Source organism: Betta splendens, chromosome 15 (genome assembly GCF_900634795.4).
Source record: "Betta splendens chromosome 15, fBetSpl5.4, whole genome shotgun sequence".
Classification (NCBI taxonomy): Eukaryota; Metazoa; Chordata; class Actinopteri; order Anabantiformes; family Osphronemidae; genus Betta; species Betta splendens.
This window is the reverse complement of record NC_040895.2, coordinates 13,398,773-13,424,532: the sequence shown is the minus strand read 5'-3', so window position 1 is coordinate 13,424,532 and position 25,760 is coordinate 13,398,773. Positions and strand designations below refer to the sequence as shown.

Sequence of the window (25,760 nt, the reverse complement as noted above, 5' to 3'; positions counted from 1 at the left end):
GCCTGCACGTCTGCTGCTGCCGCTGATGGATCGCCCCCCGGCCCACCTCCTCAACCTGCCCCCCCCCCCCCCCCCCCTCCCCTTCACACCCCACCATCATTTCAGGGAGCCTGAGAAATGGCTTAGCCATGTGAGGTCGCTCAGGTACCAAAAAAAGGCCGCGACCCCGTGACCCCGCGGGGCCGACCTCCTCGACCCCGGCGTCGTACTTTCTCCCCCTCCGACGGAGAACGAGAACGAGTCTTGCGGCGCGCCTCGACGGCCCGGAGACAAAAAGCAAGGGCTTTATATCAATGTTGTGCTTTGACAATCATCCATCCACCTGACCTGTGATTTCTCCGACAGGGTCTGCTTGACACTTACAACAGAGAGGTGACGCCGCGCAGGTTGTCCGTCTCTCGCCTCGCCTGCCCTTATCTCCTCTCCTCTCCATCTCCTTCCTCACTCCACCTTGTGTGCACAACTTAATAAGCAAGCAAAGGGTAGATTCCCATTATGGAAACCCTGGAAAATGGCCCGGACGCCCCCCCCCCCTCCGATATCTGGGATCTCCATCTGGAGAAGGCACTCTCGCTCCCGCTGCCCCCCTCGTCCAATCTCTGTGTGTGTTCTGGTGAGCCTCCGCTGCAGCGATGGCTTTCACTCTCCACTGGCTACAATGAGATTGGCCCACCAGGTTGACTCTATTCGAATCGACAACCCATTTCAATAACGTAACAAAACAGAACGGGGCGGTGATGCTGAATAAAACATTTCAGAGCGGTGAAACATGGGGCGATTAAATTATCGAAATCTTTAAGGTTTTCAAACACTTTGGCAGAAAGGCGCGTTTCTGTCCGAGTTACTTAAATGATGTGTTGGCCATTGATTTAATAGAAGCGTGCGTGTCTGCGTGGCTGCTTTCACACCAACTGGCTGCTTCATAACTAGAGTATTTGGTTAACAGACCAATAAAGATTACACTGAGGTCACAGAGTCACTAATCCCCAGCGTTATTAGTAAAAACAAAGCCTACAGCTGTGTGCCATGCACCCAACACATCTGTCTGCCCGTGCACGTGCAAGGGGTCCGAACATAATACGGTGTGACTTAAACCATACAATGAGAAGAGAAAATAAATATGCTAAGAGCAGCAGGGGTGGACCGGGCCAGGCCGCTGTGGACCTATGTCATCACTCCCCCTGGTCTCTGCTGTGCTCCCCGCCCGACTGAAAGGCTCAATGATTATTGAGGCTCAGCTTCCCTCTAAGAAAGCAAACCGGAGCTGCAGTCCAAACACGGCCGAGCCGGCAGCCAGGGAGCACCGCTGCAGCAGGCGGCTCGGGTTTACCGTCGCCTCCGACCCGGCTGGCCCCCGGGCTTGCATTAGTCCCCCAGCCCAGCCTCTCTAGGACAAACAAACAAGCAGCACTTACACAGTCAGGGACGAGCAGCGAGGCAAGCAGCGCCGGTGCCACCAGCGCTGTGCGGAGGGGAACCTGACCCAATTGGATTTGCTTTATCACCCCATATAATGACTCCCAGACTGGCCTGTTACAGTGGTAGAAAATAAAAGATTACAAAAAAATCCGCCTGCCTGCCATTCTGAGTTTGGCCCAGAATGGGCAGCTCCCTCAAAACAGATGGGGAGGCATCTCAAAAATGTTCTCTGCCTCTGGGGACATGTGGTTTTCCCCATCATTATATAACTGTAAACTCCTGGATGTCAGAGATTGGGGATAATAACTTTCAGATGTTGGCAGCCCGGGCCAGTGCTGGGACCTGCTGGATGGGAATGGTTATTTGGCAGAGGGCAGGAAGTCCCAGAGATTAGGACTAAGATGTGACAGAGAGGAAAGTGGATCTGGACTGGAGCTGAACTGGTCGCCGTCGTCTGCCTCGGCGTGTTTTGCATCGCACCGAGCGCTAATGATGACAGTGTGGGAGGCAGAGACCCGGCAGGAGTGTGCGCGCGGGCTGGAGAGCGAATGAAAAGCAAATTAATATCAAAACCACAGGAAATCATGTCATTGTGTTAACACGCCAGAATCAAACTAAAGTGCTCGGGCTTGATCCTCCACTTTTAGCATCCATTTCCATCCCGGGATGAATTTGATATGACAGTTTTAGCGCTCCCCGTTGCAGTGCAGATGTGCCACTAATTCAGAAACAGACACACCTCCTTCAATAAACGAGTCCTTATAGATGTATCATCCCGTTAAACCATTTTTATTGGTTTGTCTCACATGGTGGGACAGGATCATTGTTCACCGCAGACGTGGTAGCTGGTTGCCAGTGTGGTCAAGGTTTGGTCACTGAAGCCCATACGCGCCTAATGAAATGAAACATCTCCTGGCCTATATATATATATATATATATATATATATATACAGCTGTATTGCAAAAAAAGGCACAATCCTGTTTTTCTTCTTTTATTTTTTTTCCCTCTCTTTAGCTTTAAAGTATCGATCTCGGTGCTGAACAAGCAGAGGAGTGTTTTTTATTGTAAATCAATACTGATCGATCGGCAGCCTGGGTGTTGAATATGGATCAATATCACACCAGGCTGTGGAGGAGATCTGATTTCAATTGGCAAGAGAAGCCCGCAGCAGGTTTCCATCAAGCGGTAATTCAAGACATGGGAACATAAGTCAGATGGATTGATATAGACTAGCCAGGACCTTTCTTGCCACTGAACCAGCACAAGGAAATTTCTGTCATATATCATTAATGCAGTTGGGGCAGGCAGTAAAAAAGAGGGGGTGCAGAGTACCTCAGTGACCCTCAATGAAGAGCAGTGGTCAAACATTGAATAAATCCTCCATTATTAGCATGAATTTTATGTTTTCCAGAATAAAGTAGTCCGACCGACTCAAACACTAAAATAGACGCTGCTCTCCATGCACATGCTGCACAGCGTGGTCATGTTCTGTGCAACTCCTGGTTCTCATTATGCAGAGGTCAGCTCCAGATTCATACTGTAAGCTGTTGTTAATTTACCGAACAAATGTCCCGCAGAAAACTGGTGAACGCTGAAGGATTCGTTTCACTTATCATATAGTTGATCTTTATTAAACTCGCACATTTGTTTAATTTTAAGCACCCTTAAAAAAAAAAAAAAAAAAGAAGAAGAAGAAGCGGGTCACCTCGTTCATTCGTCACTCGTTTGCGATTCCTGAACAGAGGGGCACTGTTCCAAATGACAGCATTGTAAAACAATAAAAACAGAGCTATAGTTAGAAATAACTTGTCACTTTAAATAAATGACACTGGTTCAGGGCTCCTTCTCTGGGGCTTCTCCTCCGATACATCCCGGGCACCCCTGGGGCCAACAAAGCAGCCAGCAGACCAGCTCGTTTCCCCGAGGTAACTGATGACCCCATCCCTGCATTCCCCCATCTTTGTCCTGTGACCTCACGCCAGCGGGAGCAGGACCATGTCCGATGAAATCTCCCGACTGCTTCCCGTCCTAATCTTGCCCGTGTCACACTACAAATTGCTACATTCAGAAAATGGAAATGGATCGAGGTGGAAATAGAGGGAGGGAATGACAGAGGTAGGGAAAAATGGAGGGATGGGAGGGGAGGGGGGGTGCCGAGCGGAGGAGTGCACATCGACAACCAGTCCCCTAAGAAAAATACTTGAGGAAAGAACGACTCGGGAGATCCCGACAAGGAATCACATCTCAGCGAACATATTGATCTGATTTCCAAAACCTCCACTCTAATGCGAAACAAATGGCGTGGGCGTGAACTGGTACTTAACCATAAAACCCCAGCATTACTCCGTCTCCGATGAAATACCACATATATCCCTCACCAGGGCCTAATGTGCTGTTTTACGGCCAGATACGACTGAGGTTGACCCAACAGTTTGTTTGACAATTAGGGGAAACCTAATAAGGATTGAATGGGAGCGAGAACACGCCAAGAGAAAGAAAAGAGCAGCTTTTTCAGAAGGGGGAAAATGGCTAAAATAACACAGGTCTGAGTGACCTGAATGTGATTGTGATGTGTGCACAATCAGGAGCCGTTTGACAAAAGCCCTCGTCGTTAATGCTTTAAAAAAGCCAAACAAGGTCCTAAAGCAGCTCCAAAGTTTAATTATAAAGAGGAGCTGCTAAATATTTGAGGCAGAGTGGCGTGTTTTATTTAGTTCAGATTTAATTTCAATAATGTAAGGTTTTCACCATGGTGGCTTATTGCAGCAGCGCGTCAAGGAAGCGCGAGTAAATCTTCCTAGTTTTCTTTCATAATATCAAAATAAATCACTTGCGTTGCTCCACAGCCTGATCTAAAACACATTAACTGGCTTCAGCGAGTTACTGAATGCAACTGAACTTTATCCACTTCAACAACATATAAAAACATAAACATAGAAAAATATTTGTGAGTGTGGATATAAATATTTTTTTAAGCATGTGTGTGTGTGTGTGTGTGTGTGTGTGTGTGTGTGTGTGTGTGTGTGTGTGTGTGTGTGTGTGTGTGTGTGTGTGTGTGTGTGTGTGTGTGTGTGTGTATACAAGGTCTAATGTTGCTCTTGGCCCAGAATTCATCCCATCACCCCAGCTCTGGCCTTGTTTCTGTCAGCAGTGAACCACTGGAGTAAAAGAGGTGGGGGGGGGGGGTAGGAGAAGTGCAGGAGAAGGAGAGGAAGAGAAGGAACGAGGGAGAGAGAGAGGGAGGGGGGAGGGGTTGTCTCCATGGACAGATGGACTGCTCTTTCTCAACACATGTGGAACCATGTTTCGTCTTTCACTGCCGTCAAGCTGGAGCCGAATCCGTCGCTCTGTTGGCCCGCGCCGCTCTTTCGTACCGCACACCTCTCCTCTTTAGCGCCGTGCGCGCTGGCGTGCACACACACACACGCACACGCACACACGCACACACACATCTCCGTCTTCCTCTGCACACATGTTAAAGTCATCACCCCTGCTCAGCGCTAGTAAAACACAACACCCCCGGCTTCTCTGCTGTTGTCAAGTCTTGCCATTAGCTGATGCCACTGGGGAATCCTACTCTAGTGAGGTGGGTCTCCCACGGGAACACCAGGCACCACGTTACGTTCAGCCGCCACTCATGTGAACCCAAACATGTGAGCATAATTTGGAAAATATCATTTATACTGTGCGTCTTTGTACGTGTCTTGACATTTACAAACTGCGATAAAAACCGACACGAGGGAGGAGGGAATAGAAAACAGGGCGAGAATAATTTGAGGTAATGTTTTGCTTAGTGAACAGTATTACCCAATCCTGGATGTTGGAGCGCTGGGAAGGAGGTTCTGGCTCTGGGGCTGCAGCGCGGGTCTGGGTTTCATTTTTCGGCAAGTGCAAGCCAACGGAGAGCTGCCAAGTACAGCTTTCGCTCTCAACACTTCCTGCTCTTCCTCCTCTGGCTCCAGAGTTCAGGCTTCACTCAAACATCACGTCGACTTAGGCAGGGGTGGCCGGTTTATTCTCCTATTTTTCAATGGGTGTCAGAAACTCACATCTGTCACATGAATTACGCCAAACACGGCCATAAATTAAAAAAAAAAAAGCCACAAGCGGTCCCACATGTGTGCAGGTGTTTGTATGCCTGCGTGTAAATATAGTAAGAGACTATTTCCTATACAAGTTAACAGCTTTAAATGACTCGCCGCAGCCTCCACATCATTGCGGTGCAGGTCCCGCGGCTCCGCCGTAAAATGTGAGCGAAGCAGAGGGAACACCTGCAGCAATCAGGCCCCAGTCACAACAACGGTGACCCCCGTCCGCGGCGTCACTTTCATTATGGATGGCGGCAGAACAATGCCAGATTAGCGCTACCTACCAGGCGCCGTCTTAATTGCCCCTCTGCAGATGCAGTGAAAACACGTCATTTAGGTGCTTCATAAACAGACTCCTCTTTGCAGGTTATCAAAACAGCCGCGCCGCGGAAACACACCCTCTTTTCCAATTCTGATGTGCAATTAAAATGGTTTTAGAAATCCTCTTTGACAGTCCGGGGCTTAGCCAAAAATGTAAATGACATTAAAGGAGACAATGAATTTAATTTTGTTTAATGTCCCCTTTCGCTGATTCTCATTTACATCACATTTCCACATAAAGGGCTGACCTTATAAATACTGGCATTTGTTCAGCTTTTGGAGGTAATCACGGTTTTGCAAAAACCAGATGGGAGCGCACAAATTTTCCGATTTGTTTCTTAGAAGGCCGAGGGAACCACACGCGAGGCGTGCTAAGGCTGCGGTCTTTTGTTTGTGGTAAACAACTTGACAACAAGTCAAGTGCACTCTGGGAAATGACCTCGTAGGTGTTCCACAAATGAACGATAACGCAAAGTCATTTGGAAAATACAGGCTTACTAATGAGGGACATAACGGAAAGCTAAGCAAAATTTACATTAGGCCAAAATTTAATTGCATTAACACACGAACAGGTGCGCTGAGGCCTTTATAAATGAGCTAAATGAATAAAAGCCTCCCACAGCACAACCATGTGTGCTGACCAAAAAAAGAGACGAGGGGAGAAATAAGGGGAAAAAACAAGTCAATGTCATGAATTATTCAGTGGCTGGGCTGCACTCCAAAGGTCAGTGCTCTTTGACCTTTCTGACAGGAAGTGAAAGGGAGTGCCGTAGCCGCTGGAATAAATGGAGCTGACATGTTTAGATCTGGTCCAGAGTCCGTTTCTGAATGGCAGCGTAAATTGACACAGGATGTTAAGGCGTATCAACCTACAATAAGCTCAATATTCATATATGGGAAGAATCTACGCGTCGTTGAATAAATTTGCCGCGGCCTCTCGGAGTGAGGCGTGACCTTTGAGCCCTCGTGAGCAAAAACGGGTCGTTTTCTCCCCTCTCGCTCGGCAGCGGCGCACGCGCGCGCGCGTTTGTGCGTTCGCCCGAGCGCCGTCCAGTCGTCCACGCGAGTCGATGCGCGCGAGAGCGGCGACAGACGCGAGACCAGGAGAGTCGTCGCAAATTGAGTTATGCCGCCTGTACGCCACATGCACTGTAAACCAGGAAGAGCGCCTAATCAGATATCGGGAATCTCATCACTATAATTCTAAAGACTCAAATTACAGAGTGAATAAACCCACTCCCCCACTTACTTTAAGGCACCATTAACTTATAAATGACATGTGTAGCTGCGCTGGATTTATAAAGTGGAGAGATGATTACAGCAAACTGCGATGTGATGTGGTCATAGCAACCGTGCTGCAACTTAAAATCACACTTTCTCTAGATGAGCAGCAGCCTATATGTCTCAATTGATCGACAATAGACTTTTATATGCGCTAACTTCCCCAAAAGGCCCTCAAATGTGAGTTGCAACACATCTGAATCCACCCGACTGCAACAAAAATAGGGCCTTTCTTCATCCAAAAATGAGTATGAATAATGCAGGGGCATCAAATGTAAGTGCTGAAATATTTAAAGACCAAGCAGTGCTGAAACTTTGTGACAGCTGTTGGGCCTATATCTAACCAAGTTTTTTTTTTTTTTTTTTTTTTTTTAAGAGAATCCTTCCTCTTCAAAAATCTGAGTGAAAATCTGTATCAGAACTCTGAGAGAAAATAGGGTAAACAGATGTCTGGCTTGACCGCAGGAAAATAGGACACATTTGGAATGATAAGTTTCCCAAACTCCGTTGGATATGCCAGATCCATGGGAACGCCAGTTAATGTCTTGCTAGATGCCAGCTAGCTGTGTGCGCTTTCCCCTCTTACCATCTGGGAAAATGTTACAGCGAACGAACGCCATCAATGATTCACTCCAAATCTGTTTCTTAAGGTTCGGCCATGCTACTGTTTCTCTAGGAAATGTGGCAGCGCGGGCTGATTTTCATACTGTAATTGTAGACAGATGAGACATGCCTGATTCAACAATCACAACCTCCTCCTCTAGGTTTGTGTCACTCAACTATGTTCTACTCAATTGGAAATAATCAGTTTCTGCCAGCAGCGACCGCAGCACAGGTGCCTGTAATGATGTGCATGGGAAAATGACAGATGTAACAGAAATTGCTGTAAAACATGAAAGATTTAACTGGAAGCTTAACGGGAACCGGCAGGTAATTGCAGTAAATAAGCCAACGTGGCGAAGCCAGAGTGTCCGTAACTCCTGCTAAAGCCTGCAACTCCCACAAGAGCCCCTCCGCTAGCCTCCCTCGGCCACTGGGAACCTGTGTGGCTCTGTGAGGGCGAGCTGACGGGCTCATAGTTACGACATGGAGACAATGGGAGGGTCTAATGAGGAACATATGCTTTTGTGTTTCAACAGAGCCGCTCATTGTGCGAGGAAAGGGATACCCTTCTCCCATTCAGGCCGTCACAATGAAAATCCGAGCCCTCTGCGAGCCAGTTGAGCTTACAATATCATTCCGCCGCTTTCTTCCCCGTCCTTTTTTTTTTCCCAGCCCTCTCCTTGACTTTAATTCTCCGCGCATTCATTTTGCTTATTGTACTTATGTTACACGTTTTGTCCGGCGCATTCGGGCACAATGGGGCGCGAAACTCTAAACAGCCAAAAGGGGAAGGAGAAAAAAAAAAAGAGAGCCGAGCAAAAGTCCAAAATGAAAGCGGCGGAAATCGGGCAAAGCGGACGAAGTGTCGGGTTCTGTGTTAAGGTGTTTGATGCAAAATGCAGAATAACACCTCGGTATTAATGAAGGGTGACATCCAACCAGAGCAGCACTGAGCAGCAGACGTGTGCACGTCCGTCCGCGCCCTCATCAGAGTGTGTATCTGTGTTAATCTACGTGTGTGTGCGTGCGTGCGTGCGTGTGTGTGTGTGCGTGTGCGTGTGTGACTTCCACTGCAGACAGCAGTAGCCCTGGTAATCCATCCAGGCTCCCAGGGCAGCCAGCTCCTACTTCCTGATGCATGAGAAGCCGCTGGAGTGGAGTGGCAGCAACAACTGCTCAGCCCTATTTGATTACTAATAAGAGAGTTGTCCCCTCTGTCAGATACCAGGCTTTCTCCGCTAAGCAAACAGTGATTCCGGCTAGTCAAACATTAGCATTGGTGTCTCTCCCTACTACGTGGTGAGAGTTACATTGAGACCGACGCTCCGGCTACACCCCCCGCCTCGCTCTTATTTCCACATGCACACACTCATCCAGCGACCTAAACATATTCACAGCGGCCGGAGCGGATGGTTCCACGGCGCGGACAAAATGTCAATGCCTGGAACTGCACCATTTATTCTGCCTCTTTAGAAAGTGATAGAGGTAATATAAATATATGTGGCAAGTGTGCGTTGCCTGTGGGTGCGGAACAAAGCAGCAGACATAAAAATGTTTATCCTTTCGAGACTGAAACTTTAACGGCGCCGCGCTCACAGCGAACTGGAGACGGAAACAGTGAGTGAAAAACAAGTATTGACAGTGTGAGCATCGCTGTGGTAAACAAAGGGGAAACGCCAGCCAAGCCAATGCGAAGCCGCCTAAGCTAATTAGGTGAATTCCCACCATGATCCTCCAGTGATTGAACCACCTGTGATTGAACAAACCCCGTCCAGGTGGTGACCGCCCCTCGGTACCTGGGAACGACGCCCCTCGGCCGCTCACACGGGCCCGCCCGCGGTTCCCACGCGGACCGGGCCGCCCGGCGCACGTGCTCGCCGGCCCATCCCGTCAGCCGCCCGTCCGTTTAGTCAGCCAGACGCTCACTCATTCACTTACTCGCCCCCTCCCACCCCCCCACTCACAGCGCAGAAGGAGCAGCCTACCTGTCGATGATCACTGGGTCTGATGGAGTCTCGTTCCTGTTTCCGCAGCTTTTCTTGTCACAGCATCGGCTATAGGAGCACAGACAGTGTCAGAACAAGCAATGCTTTGCTAAATAAATAAAAGTCAATTAATAATGCACAGCACACCACATACATTTATTAAGTGCCTCAGAGTGGTTTTGATATCTGGAGAAAAAAAAATTGCCCTGAGATTTCCTTCACTCAATCTCTCCTTTCCATTGATGCTGATGGCTGATAAAACTGGTGAAAACAACATGTTGTGTTGTTTGGCTTAGTGTTGGAGGGGAGGGGAGCGGGGATTGGGCCAGGAGGCAGGGGAGTCACTTTTCACAGCTTCAGCTTTTGTTTACCTCTAATTGCCAAGCTGCTATTTCTGAGGGAGATGCAAGGTGCCACCCTCAACCAATATTTCTGCAGGGCATTTATCAATTATGGCCTCAAAAGCACTAATCTATCTTCCACCATGCTTCAACCATCTCCTCCCTGAGCCTATAGCTAGGCTGCCTCTCACGCCTTTGATTGGGACTTGAATCAAAACTGCGAAAACAAACAAATACATCATCCCAGCTTCCACTAAAAATGAAAACATATAAACATATGTGAATAAGATTGATTTATGCCATATGGCGCACAAGAAAAACAAAGATTTTGTGCAAAGCTACTGTCAGTCAAGTGCATGCTATTTAAATATGTCTGATTTACATTGCTTTCTAGCAGCAATAATAAAGAAGTGTTTTATAGCTAAGGCGCTGTGCGGTATTAAAGCAAAGTATAACTTAAAAGTATTACTTCATAAGCAGCCAAATAAGATAAGATTAAAAGATACGCCTTATTATAACTGCTTCAATATGTATATGTACTTATCTGATAATAGGCAGCAGTTAAAGTAGCTCTTTATTCAGCAGCAAAACACACTTCCTCCAGACAAAAAAAAAATATTACCTCCAGAGCACGAGCATATTCAACGTGTCACAAATAAGTGATGGATGCACGTATAAATTGAGCGTGAGTGATGAGTTTATGCATGGAAAAAGACAAATCATTCTCAGCCCTCATGCTGTACTTGCTCTCAACCAGTAACTTGGAACAATGCACCGGTGCAACAAAGGAGAGGTTAACCGACAGTATCCGAATTCAATGTTCACAAAGCTCACGCTGAGCTCAACAATAACAACAAAAGACATTTTTCCTTTTAGTATCAATGACACCTCTGAATAGCGGCGCAATATGAGCGGTTGAGATTTATGTGGTTAAACGATGCTAAGAGGCTCGCTGATCATTGTTGACAGGTGGGCTCAAGCAGGAGCTGACACTGTGCTAGAAACATAGCATAACTTCATAGGAGGCACGCTGTGACTAGCGGGCTGAGCTGACGCCAGGCGATTCTTAAGCATTAAAATGAATAAGCCACACATTAGATAAACACAACTGTGCTGCACTGTGTCACTGGCAGTTTGTTATACGTTCAGTTTCCTCTCACTACAAGAGGCGGCTCATTTTCACTGTCATATTCATTTCAAAGTTCAATCACATCGTATCAAAGTTAGAAATGACAGCAGTGTGTGTGTGTGTGTGTGTGTGTGTGTGTGTGTGTGTGTGTGTGTGTGTGTGTGTGTGTGTGTGTGTGTGTGTGTGTGTGTGTGTGTGTGTGTGTGTTGGAGGACCACAGGACACTGAAATGCTGCATCACATCACCAGTGTCAAAACTTATTGAGAGGGGGGGGTGGGGGGGAATTTCTTTTTGCCTGCATCTGCAGAACGGACAGAGCAAAAATAACGCTTACCTGCACATAATTTCATGCGTAAGAAGAACTCTGCACATTTCTGGATTCTTGTCTTGGCCCTCATAAACTATGGCCTTTGAGAGGAAATGAGATGGAAATAAAGTGAAAACACAGTCATCCCTCAAACACATGTTAATCCACGTGAATTCACAAATAAATGGACTAACGTACTGTAGCTGCTGTGTTCACACTTAATAAAATAAATCAGGACATGAATACACATGGTGTCAGGACAACACAACATATTAGATGAGTGCACAGGCTGAGAGAGAAATATGGTTAAGATATAAAAATCTAATTCCCCAGTGTTATAAATTATAATATTACATTAAGCACATACAAATACACAAAGAAACTAGAATTATAATATAATTATTAATATTACTAGAGACAAGAAAAACATTTTAGTGGCAGCAATAATAAAAAAAATATAATTACAAATTGAAGCAAACTCTATTAAATAAAATTGCACTTTTTATTAATCTAGATAATATCCTGTGGCTGAAGCAGACAGAAAAAAGAGAGAGACAGAGGGATTTTCATAAGGAGAGATCCAATAGAAGTGTCATCAATATGCTTATAATCTGGGGATATTTGGGGGAAAGTGTTAATGGGCAATCTGTTGTTTATTTTGAGCCGCTAACAATGATCTTTCTGTGGATAAAAAGCGGTGTCTGGCGGTACGGTTGAGTAATTTTTGAGCATTGGCTGAAACAGATGGCGTGGAGCTATCAGTTCTGCCGCTTTTCTCTCCCTCCCTCGATCCCTCCCTCCTTCTTCCATTTCTAAGGATAGACACTTCACTCCCTCGTACTGAGCCGGCACCAAGTGTAAAGGCGAGCAAAAGCAGCCCATTATACAGCAAACGCTTAAGAGTCAATAAATGGGGGGAATCAACATAGCAAATAAGCATCGTGGTGCTTATTTGTGTTTGCACACGTAAATATAAATTCTTTATTTTTTCTGGCACGCTTCAGGCCAATATGAAGAGTGACTTTGAAAAGTGACAAATCTGAACCAGGTCGCATCACTCTCGCTTTTTAAAAACCGTCCTACTTGACCTGGTGCCTTTTTCCCCTCCCTTTTCCCTTTTTTTCTTTTACCGGGAACCTGGCGATTATCTGTATTGGTTTGATTTATGTCGCTATTTGCAGCTGTAGAAACAAAAATCCATAAATTGCTTGTTCTGCGTCATTGACTCGGATCATTCGCGCAGGAATGTTGTCTGTGACCAGTGGCCCAGGCTTCACGGCTCTATTCGGAAAGACTACACCTAAACCTCCCATTTAATAACACAACACGAGCTGGGGCGCGGAAGCGATGATGGCTGATTTTATTTCCATAATTATAATTAAGTTTACAAATCTTTGCGTTGCCGTGAAACGTGCAGATACTTTTAAAAAATAACGTTTTACGCGTTGGGCTCTGGGTTAAAAGACACTAACAGGTCTGTGAGGGAGAAGAGTGAAAACCACCCTAAAGGGAAGCTTTTTAATATTTATATTTATAAATACAATTCCTGATGCAAATTTTTAAAATATATTTAGAGCTTCACCTCTGACTCTTTGCAGGGAAAGCCAAATCAGATCACACGGAGCAGACGTAGTGTTTAAATTTTAATGCTGGCGAACTGACCCCAGCTCTGGCAGACAAAATTGACTTTAGAGTCTTGCTATATGATATAAGCAAACGTAAACAGCCAAAGCAGAAGCTGTCTCTTCTGGTTACACCGGTAATTAGATTTCATTTTGTGCCACAACTGCATTTTGCATGCACTTTTCTATCCTCACGTTTTTTTGTTGTGCTCGTAGCTCAGGTGTGATCATTTGCACGACGTGTTGTGTTGTGTTTCCATCCTTTGTTTTGGTTTGGGCTTTTTTTGTTTGTTTTTTTTTTTTTTTGCGCGAGTGGGGCATAACGTGAGCGCAGAGTTGCACTGTGTGCAAAAAAAGCAAGTGTAAGAGCAGCAGCTTACCTGCTTCGTCATGGAATCGATTAACCGTATGTAAAGATCCTGTTCTGTTCTGACGCCTGGGGAGACAAAAACAAGAGCTGGTGTGAATTTTTGAAGATTCGCAGGCAATAAGTAAAAAGTAGCAGCTTCTGAAAAGTTCAGCATCCTGGCACAGAATTTAGACCCAGACTGTTGGGTTACTACATTTTTAAAAAAATACTGTCACTACTATTATTATTATTATTATTATTATCATTATTATTATCATTATTATTATTATTATTATTATTATTATTATTATTATTATTATTATTATTATTATTATTATTATTATTATTATTATTGCAGAGCAACTTATATTTAACATATGTGCACGTGTTTACAAAGTATTAAAGGTGTTTCCTTACCATTGCTGTACAATAACTGTAGTTTGTAATGTATCCCATTGTTAGTTTTTTCACTGGTTGGTTCCTGCAGAAAACAACATTTCGTGAGAATCAGCATCGACCAAACATCTGACAGTCATCACCCCATGTGCTTGTGTTAATGATATTTAGCGTTTCTGTGCAAAAACAAGAGAAACAGCTTTAGTTGCTAAAACGACTCACTGTCATCAACAAATTGAGTTTTTTTAAAAAATCAATATTACACGTGACTTCCCCTCGGTAACCCATAGCCTTTTCACAGAACATAATTTCGATACATGTGCTGATTATGTACAAGGGGTGCGCGTTTTGTTCTGTTTTTTTCTAAAATACGCCCGCTTACTTTTTCTTTCTCCACAAAGTCCACAAAAGCTGTCCTTTCGATCTCCACGGGCTGACCCTGTCTGTCATACAGCGCCAGGACGAAATGGAAAAAATTGGATTTTCTGAGGTTGGAAGGGGGCTGCTTTTCATAATGTGCCCGTGCCAAGCCGACACCGCTGCGGGGAGAAAACAAGAGACCATCTCGGTTAAGCACCGGACACCGGGGATACTAGATGATGGAGAAGCTGATGGAAACATTGGAGATGCGGAAGCACGCTTGCGGACGGGGGAGATTTCTTGATTTGTCACAATAATGGGTAATCTGATGTAATGAAAGAAGGGAAAGCCGAAGGGGGGGCATTTATTGGGAGACCGTAATTGATACAGAGTATTCAGGGGATTGAGGGGTCGATATGATGAGGAGGAAATGCGTGAGAAAAATCAGATGCTTTTTGGCATGCGTACCTTTGGGCGGCTGTGTTTGCATCCACCACCCCAGCTGTGTGCATCCAGGAGCGGACCGAGTTCAGTCCACCCAGCGGTTCCTCCTTCATCGTCGTCCCACCCCGCGGTATAGTTTCCTGAATCCCAAACATTTAGAACAATCTGCGCGGAAAAGAGCCTCCTGCGAAATTAGGCAAAATAAACGTCCAAGCGCGTTATCCTTCAGGGTTTTTCTTCGCGGGATAAGCAGCGAGAGCCGATTCAGACTTGCGAGGGAAAACCCGGTCCACAGGTCTTGCCTCCCTCTTCAGTCCGTCCGATGTGAACAATTCTCAAAGTGCTGTACTTAGTTAGAGCGGTATCCACAGACTGGAAAAGTGAATTGTTCAATAGACAGATTTTTTGTGTTGCTATTGTTCCTCTTTGTTTTTCTTTTTCTTTTTTTTTTTCTCTCTTTTTGTGCTATTCACAGAAAAATCGATGGCAGTTGTTTGTGTTTGTGGGTGATGCTGCTCTCAAAGTGCCCACATCCCTGAAGCACCGCATCCAAAACCTTCAGGACTTCTTCTTGAATAAAAAACCCACTCCTGAAAAGGTGCTGCTGCTTCTCCACAAGACAAACACAGGCAAAGGCTGATCACCAGTGGAGGTGTTCCTAGTACACAGGAGAGGTGGATAAGGGGCCCTTTCGCGTCGTGCAGGATGGATGGGAACATGCAAAACTAAGCCCTCTTTCCCCGAGGACTGAAATCTTTCCCGGGAGCCAAAACTCTAAACCCACGGGAGAGGCGCTGTCAGAATATGACGCGGAGGAGGCGTGGCCTTGACCATATACGGAGCGCTGACGGTTCCTGTCAAGCAGCGGCGCTCCACTGTACGGTACAGCCCTATAGTGCAGCAGGCAGAGAACACTCATTCGCTCCACTTTTCCTCTTGCTTAGGCCCTATATGTGGTGAGTTTGATTTTTTTTTTTTGATGATATGGAAAATTCAACCGGGTGTAACCATCACACATAATGAGAAGGAAAATAAAAAGAACCACATAATAATAACTCGGAACTCAACATCGCTGTTATTATTTGTAGCTGGCCTAACAACTGCAATTTTCGTGATTAGTTTATTACACTGCATAAAAATTTATAGTATGCTATATATTTATTCGATTATCTTTGTTATTATTATTAGAAAGGGGCTTGATTGAGATTGTTTGCCCACTAATGTGGAAGGCATCCAAATAGATACATGAATACAGGCCATAAATCATATTTTAATAACAGTGTATCGTGTATTTTTTTACTTAAATGATACATTACTCCTGTACACGTTTACGTTTGTGCTGAGGCTTTTAATGCAATTCATTAGAATTAATAAAACGCTGATTTCGGCTAATCAGCAGTGATTATAAATGTATTAGTTTGCATTAACTTCCGAATGAGCGTTTTTACCAGCAGATAAGTGGCGTTCGTGTGTTTTGCTGTTTATCGCTCAGCAAATATTTTATGAATTTATATTGAAAATGTAAATATGAGCAAAGTTTCAAAATCCAGACATCCGTATTACTCCCGTTAGAATAAATCAGTCAGACCGCTGCCATTTACAGAGGATAAAGTCAGATCATCTGACCTCTTTTTATGGGGCTGCAAATCAGAGCCACGCTGTCTCCTGACATTAAACAAACTTCAGGAAACCCACGGTTCCGTGTCTCCTTTATTTCATGCTCGTCATGTAAAATCAGTAATAATCAGAAACGTCTTAATCATTTTTAAAGAGCCTACATGTCCGACGCTGTCCGAGAGGGGCAAGCGAGCAATTCGGTTCATTAGCGGTGAAAAGGAGGAGAGGATGGAGGGAGAGAGGGGAGGGTGGAAGAGAGATGTGTGCTATATCCTGAGCAATCTATCTAGCTGGTGCTGAGGGTTAATAGCTGCTGCCAAAGATAAGTGAATTATAAGCTGTTGCTTTCACCTCTACACAATCTATTGCCAAATTGCCCAGTCACAAAATGAGGGTCCTGGATATTTATGTAAGTCTTATTTAAGAAAAATACACGTTTTAATTCGTGGGGTAAATGTCAGGAACAAGTCAAAAGTGTCCTCTTTGTTGAACGTGGGCTTTTTTTATTTAAGGTCAAACAAGCCTAGACGCATGATGTACCTGTTTTTGTCTGTTTCCCCGAGATTGCAAATATCTTTTTTGTACAGAATTCCCTTAACTTTTTTTGCCCAGTTTCAAGTCGCTTATTAGAACTTAACCCCTGATTACACGCACCGAGGCGATTTAAATCTGATTATCAAATTAGGAGACTTTGAGACAAATCCTCTTAGATCTGATACTGTTGACTGGAGAGGGAAAATGGATCTCCACACCCGTCACGTAGGTAACGATGCTGTCCTGAAAGGGAGTTTTAAACCGTATTTGACAACAAATGCAGCTGCCCCGCTATTTCAGAAGATATTAGAGGAAAATGAATGCAAATCTGTGTGCAGGAGCCATCTGGACGTGGAGAGAGAGAGTCAGCTGCTCCACACACTGAGGCGCGGAGCCTGAATCCGCCTCAGCTCATTCTGTGGGATCATCTGCGTGGTGGGCTTACACCGTGGAAAATGCGCTCTCCATCATTAGGTGAAATGTTAGCATCAAAATAAAGGAAATGTTGATCCCCCGTTTGTTTTAATGGCTGCGTGCAGGACAACTTTGCACGGGCGTGGAATTAGAGGATGTTAGTCACATGTCACCGTTCCTCACCTTTGAAATAAAGCGCTTTGCGCTGGAGGTAAGTGGCGGGTGACAAGTGGGGAAACAAGTGAAAACTATTTGCTTGATCTCGGCATCTCGGCCGCAGCGTCTGGCTGAATGCTCCTTTAAATGACCAATTGATGACACGGGGGCCTGTTATCCCACTCTTCTATTCAGTGGCCACAATGAATGAACCCCCAAAGACCTGAGCCCGATCACCGATATAAAACCAAACTCCTCGGGACGCGTGGCTCCCAATAAAAATGTACACGGTGACTTCGCGGACCTCCCGTCTCGACGGAGCGAGCCTCCTCCGTATTGAGGGCGACGTCTTCTTTTTTGTGTGAATTTACGGGGCGAAGCCCTCGTGATCTCCTTACATTTGCATGTAAATGGCGACATCAGCCTATACGCGTGCCAGGGGCCAGCGGGCCTCCCAGATGTCAAGGCAAAGTCAATCAGCCGGCCGCTGCCCAGCTGTCCGTCGATGGACTTTATTGGGACAACACTTTCATTATGCTCATCTGAGTTGTTTCCTAATAGATTGATTGGAGAAAATGGGAGAGAGAAATCTTATTAGCACACTCACCAAGTAGGTTCGCTCACGGCTTCATCACAGAGGTTATTTTAAATGATCTTTTGTCTATTAAATATTAATCAAATACGCCTACAGTTACGCAGCATTTCAAATTCCATATGGAACAAATAGGCAGAGAGCCCACGTATTGTTCACAACAACCCAACTGTCTATTGTTCAGACTTTGATATGTGTGCATTTTCTTGAATGTATTTCTTTATTTGCCTCCTGCTCATTTTTGCTGTTTAAAATAAATGACACGCGCAAAAAACACTTTGAAATGCAACATTTGTGTTTAAATTTTCTATACTTATAACTGTGCTTGTGAAGAATCGTCTCCACTTTACGTGTCGACGGCTCCTATTAAAATGAAGGAAATTACATATTGTAAAGTATTACTGTTTTGTTGTGTTTATTTTACAATAAAATAAAAAAAGAATCTTGTAAACTTTTTTTTTTTATCCCAGAATCCACTGAAGCTGCCTGCACGCGCATGCAAATTAGATACGACGTATTCAAATGTCATATTAAAATACGGTTTACGCGTTATTTTTAATTATAGGAGTAAAACACAAATGGCCAAGAGAGATGAGATCAATCATGTGGGCTATTCGTTCAAGTAGTTATGGCTGATAGACGGACAGCGCCCCTCGTTGGTTACACTTGAGATCATCGTGTCGTCGCGAGGCAGCTGTGTTCTTCAGCGACAAGATAGCTAAATCTATCTAACACACCCTCCACAGACATCCGAGCGGACAAAACCTTTGTTTACGTTTGTGGGACAAATTATACTAAATAATAAAACAATATTATTGCACGAGGTTGTTTTTAAAACACTAGAACTGAAAAATACAAATACATATTTGCAAAGTTATTAAATTAAGAGAGTCGAGCGATTCCATAGGGTGAAAAATATAAAATAACTTTACAGTCAGTCATCACAGAAATTATTATTATTTATATTATTATTTTATTTTTATATTATTATTATTACTATTATTATTATTATTAGACGGAACATGTGTGCTGCCTTTCTTTTTGATTTTCGTTTAATGTGTGACTGTGACAGAAAAGCACAACCATATTATCTGACACGCAGCTGATGTGACCTCACATTTCGTCACTAACTTCTGTCAGTGCTCATGTTAATTGTGTGCAGTGGTGAGTTCTGTCAAGGGCATTGCCCGTGCGCACAATTTGCATTTCCATTCTGCTGTGGAAATGATGAGAGAGTTTCTGCGCGGTTTAGAGCCTCGCGGCGCAGTCTGTGGGCGAATTACATTTAAAGAAGGCGAGAGAAATTAAATAAGAAACCGAGACCACTTCAGGGCTATTAACATCTAAAATATCCCCTGGAAAATTAGACCAAAATACACATGACCAAATACCCAGGACACCTTCGCTCTTACGCAGCCCCCGTCTTGATTGTGTCCATCACTGTTTTGTGGGCCTATCTAAAATTCCTTATTTAAAAAGTTATCACACCGCCTCGCATTTCTCAGCGGTGCTGATGGAAGTGAGGTAAATTTGATTATTCAGCCCTAAATCGGAACATATTAACTTATAATATATGCGCCCTAATGCCAAACGGACTGTGCCACTCATGGCGCTAAAATCTGCCTCTAAAGGTCATTTACAAATCTCATCAGTAAGTATGATATGGGCACATGTTGCATGGAGCAAAGTGGCCTCCAAAACGGGAGGGATCAGCTTTAACCTTGTTTTTTTTTTTTTTTAAGAGCGCATGTGCGTGTGCATGGCCAAACAGGGAGCAGCGTCTGCCTCAGCACACAGGAGAACTTTAATTTGCCTGCTGACCTCTGATGGAGCCGCTGCCAGCCTGTAGTCCTGCTCCCCCACCTGCAGGAGTCCAATAATTCTCAAGACGCCCTCATGAAAATGTATATTTTCAACATGTTGCATCAGTGACTCTAATTGACTTGTGCTCGGATTACCACCATTAAGCAAAGGCAGATAAGATGGTGATTGGCAGGGTGTCAGACATGAGCACAATTCATTCCCTTCTCCACACATGCGTTTTGATTTTAGTCAGATATCCTCTTTTTTTTTTAATATTGAACAGCGTTGCTATTAACAGAAATGTTAATTATGATGTCAAGACGGCGAGAGTCAAGGTGAAAGCTGCACAGCAATAGCTAAAAATAAGCCACGCCAGCCCGAGTACAGTATGATCCTGCAGAAGAGAGTTACTGGCAAGGGACCTTTTTGCTGCAACAAAGAGGTGGAAAAGAGGAAGTAAATGAATTAGAGTACAAGCCAGATTCTGTCTTTGTTTCATCCACACTTGTCCTGTCCCTATTTTGCAACCTCTCCCTTTTCCGCGCTATTGGAAGTGCTGCAAATTGTATAAAGCTGCTCTTTGTTCTACGGAGTCAAGCCACATGAATAGCCGTCCTGAGCGCACACAAAAACACACTGACAAACTGATCATCTTAAAAAAGCAACGCCCTGGTGCTCACTTGGCCTACTTTCCACGGCAGCGCTGGGACGTGGGAAGAGGAATAGAATTCAGGGGAGGATGTGCTCGCACTCTGGGAAACGTTCAGTATAGCATGTGTGATGCACATAAACATAGTCTTTGCATTGTCAACCTTAGACCGCGCTTGCCCCAGATAACTAGTCCCCGTGTGCTACTCTCTTTGACTTTGCAATTGAAATCCTGAGAAGATTATGCCCAAGCTAAAAGAGGCAAACTCCAGGGTGGGATTTCAATTGTCAATTCCTGTTGGATTTTATAGCATTATGACATATAGTACACCATCTGCTACGCTTCCTGCGACTAGGTCTGCGTCTGCACCAGCCGCCTATTGATGTGACCATCATTACGGCTAAGACCAGTGGTTTTGGATGGACAGCAGCGTGCAGTCAGCCCCTATTATTTTAATAGTCCTTTCAACACAGATGCTCGACTTTGCATAGGCGCCTCCAGGTTGCAAAACGCGGGGGTAAATTAGGAAGGTGCAGGAAAGTAACCACTCCTAACTTTAGCTAAACAGACTTCCTGAAGCGCTAGATAATCTGGGGCTTCTATGTACACCGCCTAACCAAATGTCGACATCTGTGAGGGTGTGCATAAAGAAAAGCTCCTCAGAGAAACAGGGGATAATAATCTTAGTTCCCCTCACCTTCAGCGTGCCCATAGGGCTTTAAAAGGGAGATGAAGAAATCCTATGTAAACATGCCAAGTCAAATTTTCACTTGAAATGTGACATGCAGGCAAAGGGCAACCTCGGTGCATCACTGATGTGCTTCCCCACATGCTTTTCCAGTGCCCCTGGATGTAAACAATTGATGTATTCAGTCCATGGTTGGAGGACTGACTCACTATGCACACTCAGTGCGTCTGAGCAGCGTTTATATCCATGACTGTACGTTTAGTGCATAGGTGAGGAGCCGGGAGAAGTCAAGACAAAGCTTGTACACAATCACAATCTCTGCTCAATAGCTTCCGTGAAAGTGAGTTTTGCTCTCCTGAGAAACATACAAAGTTTGAGCATCTGTTCCATCATGTAGTCTTTGTTGAGAAATTAAATATTGAACTGATCTAGTGTACCATGAATGTTTCACTCACATAGTGATTAGACAGACTGGAGAGGCAAGACATCGCGGCACTTCACACTCTACTTTAATATACTCTATTTGCTATTCTCGTCTTGTTTGCGTTTCCGATGCCAGATTATATTGTTGCGGCAAAAAAAAAAAAGGATTTTAATGTGGCTTCAATTAGACTTATCGTGCATGTGTAGCTCTGGTACACATCCTAACCCGCGAGCAAATTTTAGCATGTTTATGTACACGTGCACAAACAGAACCCAGCGAGAGTTGGGAGGGTCGTCGTCCAGCTGATAGTGCACATCAGTATAATTGGAAAAGGAAAATTAAACGTTTTGTTTTCAACTTGGTTATCGTTCGCTTTTACACTTTTACATTATCGCGGCCCAAATAAAAAAAAAAGTACTGATTTAAATTAGTTTTCGTGGTCACAGTGAAAATGCATCCAAATCAGCGCTTGTCTGGTTGGAGAAGCCACAGTGATGTCGCTGGCATTAACATTTCAGATTAGATGAGCGGACAAAGGTAACATGCAAAGCCGGAGAAGGAAACGGTATCATCACAGAGATCATAAAATGGTGTCGTGAGTAGTCTTTTGTCCGGGACCATAGGAGAGTTCTGTTGCTAAAGGGAAGGACAAAAGCAGAAGGCGCCACGGGTATAAGGTTCCCCAGAGCAACAATGCTGAAAGTTTCAACTTGCAGCACATGGGTGTAACTTTAACTGGAATACTGTGGATCAAAGAGTCACAAACAAAGTGGGTGGAAATGCTGGAGGAGTGTCTGTGCTGGAGTGAAGGACAGGTTCACTAGAGAGAAAGCAGGGGAGACCGTTTATGAAGCCCAGACCAGGCAATCAAGGCTAATTACTGAGGCTGTGTTCAGTGAACTCAAAGGCCAGCGAGATTCAATTAAGAAAATTGGTGTGTATTTTAATTTTCGCTCTGGTTTGAAAAATGAAATCGCACCAACAATCAGTGTAACCAAAACAGGCCTAACGTGCGTAAATCAACACGCGGCTGCGGCGACACTCGCGTTTACACCTTGTCAGTGCCTCGCGCTGCTCAGACATTCACTCCACGCTCCTGCCTTGTGTTTTTTTTTTTTTTTTTTTTTATTCCTGCCTTCTTTTAGAGAGAGTGAGCGAATTATTCAGCGCCGCTTCTTTAAATAAGAAACACAGCCTTGAAATTTGTGGGGCTTACGGCAACTCATCAGGTTAGATCAGCGCAACGCGGATGAGTAACCTTTACACTGCAGTTGAACCTGCACATACAAGTGTTATGAAAGCTCCCGGTGGCACTCAGCTCCTCTGACATGGATTTGAAGACTTGCCACTTTATTAGCTGCTAAGCCTCCAATACTTGTTCTATATAGTGGAGGCCTATGTTATGAGCCGGGATCTCATTGTGGAGCGTTATTAGAGGAAGAGGCTGCTGCTCTCTTGTCACCCTGGGAGAACATCCTGACTGTTTGGAGGCAAGCCACAAGTGCAATTTAACCCATCGTATCTACAATATGATCTGCTACAAGGATATTATTGCTACAAGGATTCACAACTAATATATCCTCCCAATGCAATTTGCCTCTGTTTCCATTGATTCGCCAAAGTATATTTTGTTTGATGTTCACTTAAAGAAGAGACAAAGAACATCTGCATGTGTAAAGTTGGAGACGGCTAAGCGGAAAAGTTTAATGGCCTACGCGACTCTAATTCACTGAGCCTATATATATTTCAGCTGACACTACTCCAAGTGCTGAAAGGTCAAAAAGCCCTGATTAATAAATGTGGGCGGATATCGAGTTCTTTATGGTGCTCTCAACATCAGCTCGAGGAAAACAAGCCATTTGTGATCATGGCTTGTGTCAGCTGCACGCTTATCCTCCCAAATGGAAATTAGCCATTGGCACTGAATAATAAGTGCCATAGTGCCATCTAGTGCACGGGTCTGCACACTGAACAGTGACGGTCCCCGCGCGTTACCGCAGCCCGCGCGCCGTCTCCCACGCGTGAAGGGGACCTCAGCGACGACGTTGAGCCGCTCGGCGGCCGCTGATAAAACATAAAGAGGAGGGAGCTGTTTGCGCTGATGACGAGTGTGATTCAGCGCGAGGCTTAGCGGCGCCGCGTGATCACGCCGAGGATGCTCACTCTTGGGGGAAATAAACGGGGAGACAAAGGTTTGTCTTCCGAGCCTCCTTCAGGAGCCACAAGGATTCTTCCCTTTCGACAATGAGACCACGCCGAAGGCTGCGCATACAAATTACAGCCAGCCATGTAAATTACAAAGGCTCGGACGGACCTGCAGTCATCGGGCCTCATATCTCACTCATCGGGCCTCCTGGCTGTTAGGTTGCCAGTGGACGCTATAGAAACAACAGAACAGAAATAATAAGAGGAGAAAAAAAACACACACATGAGCCAAAACAAGAGTCTTGAATAATTGATTGTGTTTGTCTTTGCTGTTTGTGTGTGTGTGTGTGTGCGTGCGTGTGAGAGAGAGAGAGAGAGAGAGAGCTAAGACTGAGGGTCTGGACACAGCTTATGCCCCTGAGCAGAGCAGACACATCCACTGGCCAATGGTTTGTGTTAAAAACTGTCTGATGGACCAAATGTGGGGGGAGGGGAGGTCTGTCTGCAGGGTGCAAACGCTTGTGTATGGGTATTTACACACAACCTGTAGTAGATGAGGATAATAGCCTTGCTTTAATATTTATGTATATATATATGTGAAAGACTTGTAGGCTAAAATGTTGGCTGTTTTTTTTAGTTACATGAGAATAAAACGAGGAAAAGATTTCCAGGACAACAAACGCTTGCTGTTAAACGGCTCAAGAATAGGTGCGCTGTAAGATGTTAAAAAGTCAATATACCTTCATTTTGTCTGTGCTGGTAATGAGCCATATTTTCTGGGGAAAATGGCTGCTTCTCCGGAGGCACCGTGTCTACTGAATGTGGCCCTGATCCTGGATAAAACAGAAGGCTCACCAATCAATCTCTCCAGGTTGCCCACAGCCAGAGAAAGCAGCTGCACCACATGTTTGCCTTGCGCGATAGCGACAAGTTAACATACGGGCAGCACAGTAACCATCCACAAGCAGCCTCTAGCTGTCTTATAATGAATTCCCACAGGGATGGGGAACTATCAGAGTCAGTGGTGTTACTGGAGGCTCGGAATAAAGTCAACACCTCTCCTTATACCTGATGAAGCTACGGCACGGCAGCACACGCGCGCACACACACACACACACACACACACACACACACACACGCGCGTGCAGGCACGCACACAGTCACAGCCACAACACTGGCGCTGTTGTGCACCGTGAAAGATCGAATGTGCACAACAGTTAAGATCGACGTTGAACAGAAATTAGGCTCAGTTCAGACGTTTCTTCTTCACACTGAAGACACTGAAGACAAACTTTTTTTGTAACAGCACAGTGGATGTCAGAGCAACAGTCATCAGTGATAGTTTGTGCTGAAGAGATGGGAATTTCAGTGTGAGTGCATTTCAATAGAATCTTTAAATTGGACAGTAGAAGTGCTGTTTTCTATCCCGTGCTCTAATCTGGCCATTAATCTCTATGGGCAGAGAGATTTCACACAGCTTCACGTTTTGTTGCATTCTCAGAGGTTGAAGCTTTCAAAGCAAACCCAGGTTCTTCTGTGTGCATCTATACAGGGCTCCTATGGGGGCGTCATAGACCTTCTAGAGGTCCAAGTAGTTCTGATGTTCGTTAAAGCACTGTTTTTTATTTAAAGCAAACATTTCTATTATATATGATTATTAACGGGACTAAAACACCGACCATTGTTAAAAGTACTTTGTGGTTTGTATTCAGGCTCTTTAATTCCTTTAAGGAAGCACACTTCAAGCAGCATGTACCTTTACTCAAGGTACAAGTTGGTCCATCTTTATATACTGTATCTGTAGATATAGCTATACTGCAGCCTCTCTAACCTCCAGGCCTTTGCTCTGCTTCTTCCCACGGGACGCTGTTTGAGTGATGAGAAGGATGTGGAGCTCCAGAGATACCAGCGAGGTTTTGGTGAGCTTTACTCCAGGTCTGAGGGTACAACCCTGTTTTTTCACTTGCCACCTTCAGGACAATGTACAAAACAAATATAGGAGCTATGTGGACATAAAACATCACTGAGTCATAGACAGACCATATCTTTGAATATGATTAGCCCAAAGAGTCCAGTGACCTAATGATGAAA

At 44.8% G+C, this 25,760-nt stretch overlaps 1 protein-coding gene and 1 long non-coding RNA gene across 7 annotated transcripts in view; one reads left to right on the top strand and one right to left on the bottom strand.

Moving 5' to 3' along the window:
- The window catches only part of LOC114842074 (transcription factor COE3), a 66,469-nt gene extending 51,135 nt beyond the window's left edge, over window positions 1-15,334 (bottom strand). Inside the window, exons 1-6 of one of the 6 annotated variants that reach the window (XM_055502245.1) lie at window positions 14,672-15,334; window positions 14,226-14,382; window positions 13,865-13,928; window positions 13,479-13,534; window positions 11,504-11,577; window positions 9,699-9,767 (exon numbers count right to left, since the gene is read on the bottom strand). In XM_055502245.1, coding sequence (XP_055358220.1) covers window positions 9,699-9,767; window positions 11,504-11,577; window positions 13,479-13,534; window positions 13,865-13,928; window positions 14,226-14,382; window positions 14,672-14,802 — 551 coding nt within the window. In that variant the 5' untranslated portion in view covers window positions 14,803-15,334. The remainder of the gene's footprint in view (window positions 1-9,698; window positions 9,768-11,503; window positions 11,578-13,478; window positions 13,535-13,864; window positions 13,929-14,225; window positions 14,383-14,671) is intronic. The other 5 variants (XM_029127561.3, XM_029127560.3, XM_055502246.1 and 2 more) reach the window with 5 other exon arrangements.
- A 133-nt stretch (window positions 15,335-15,467) lies between these two features.
- Window positions 15,468-18,411, top strand: LOC121201679 (uncharacterized). The gene is made up of 2 exons (XR_005896717.2): window positions 15,468-15,603; window positions 17,137-18,411. It is a non-coding gene; the product is annotated as an uncharacterized LOC121201679 (long non-coding RNA).
- Window positions 18,412-25,760: the final 7,349 nt, after the last annotated feature.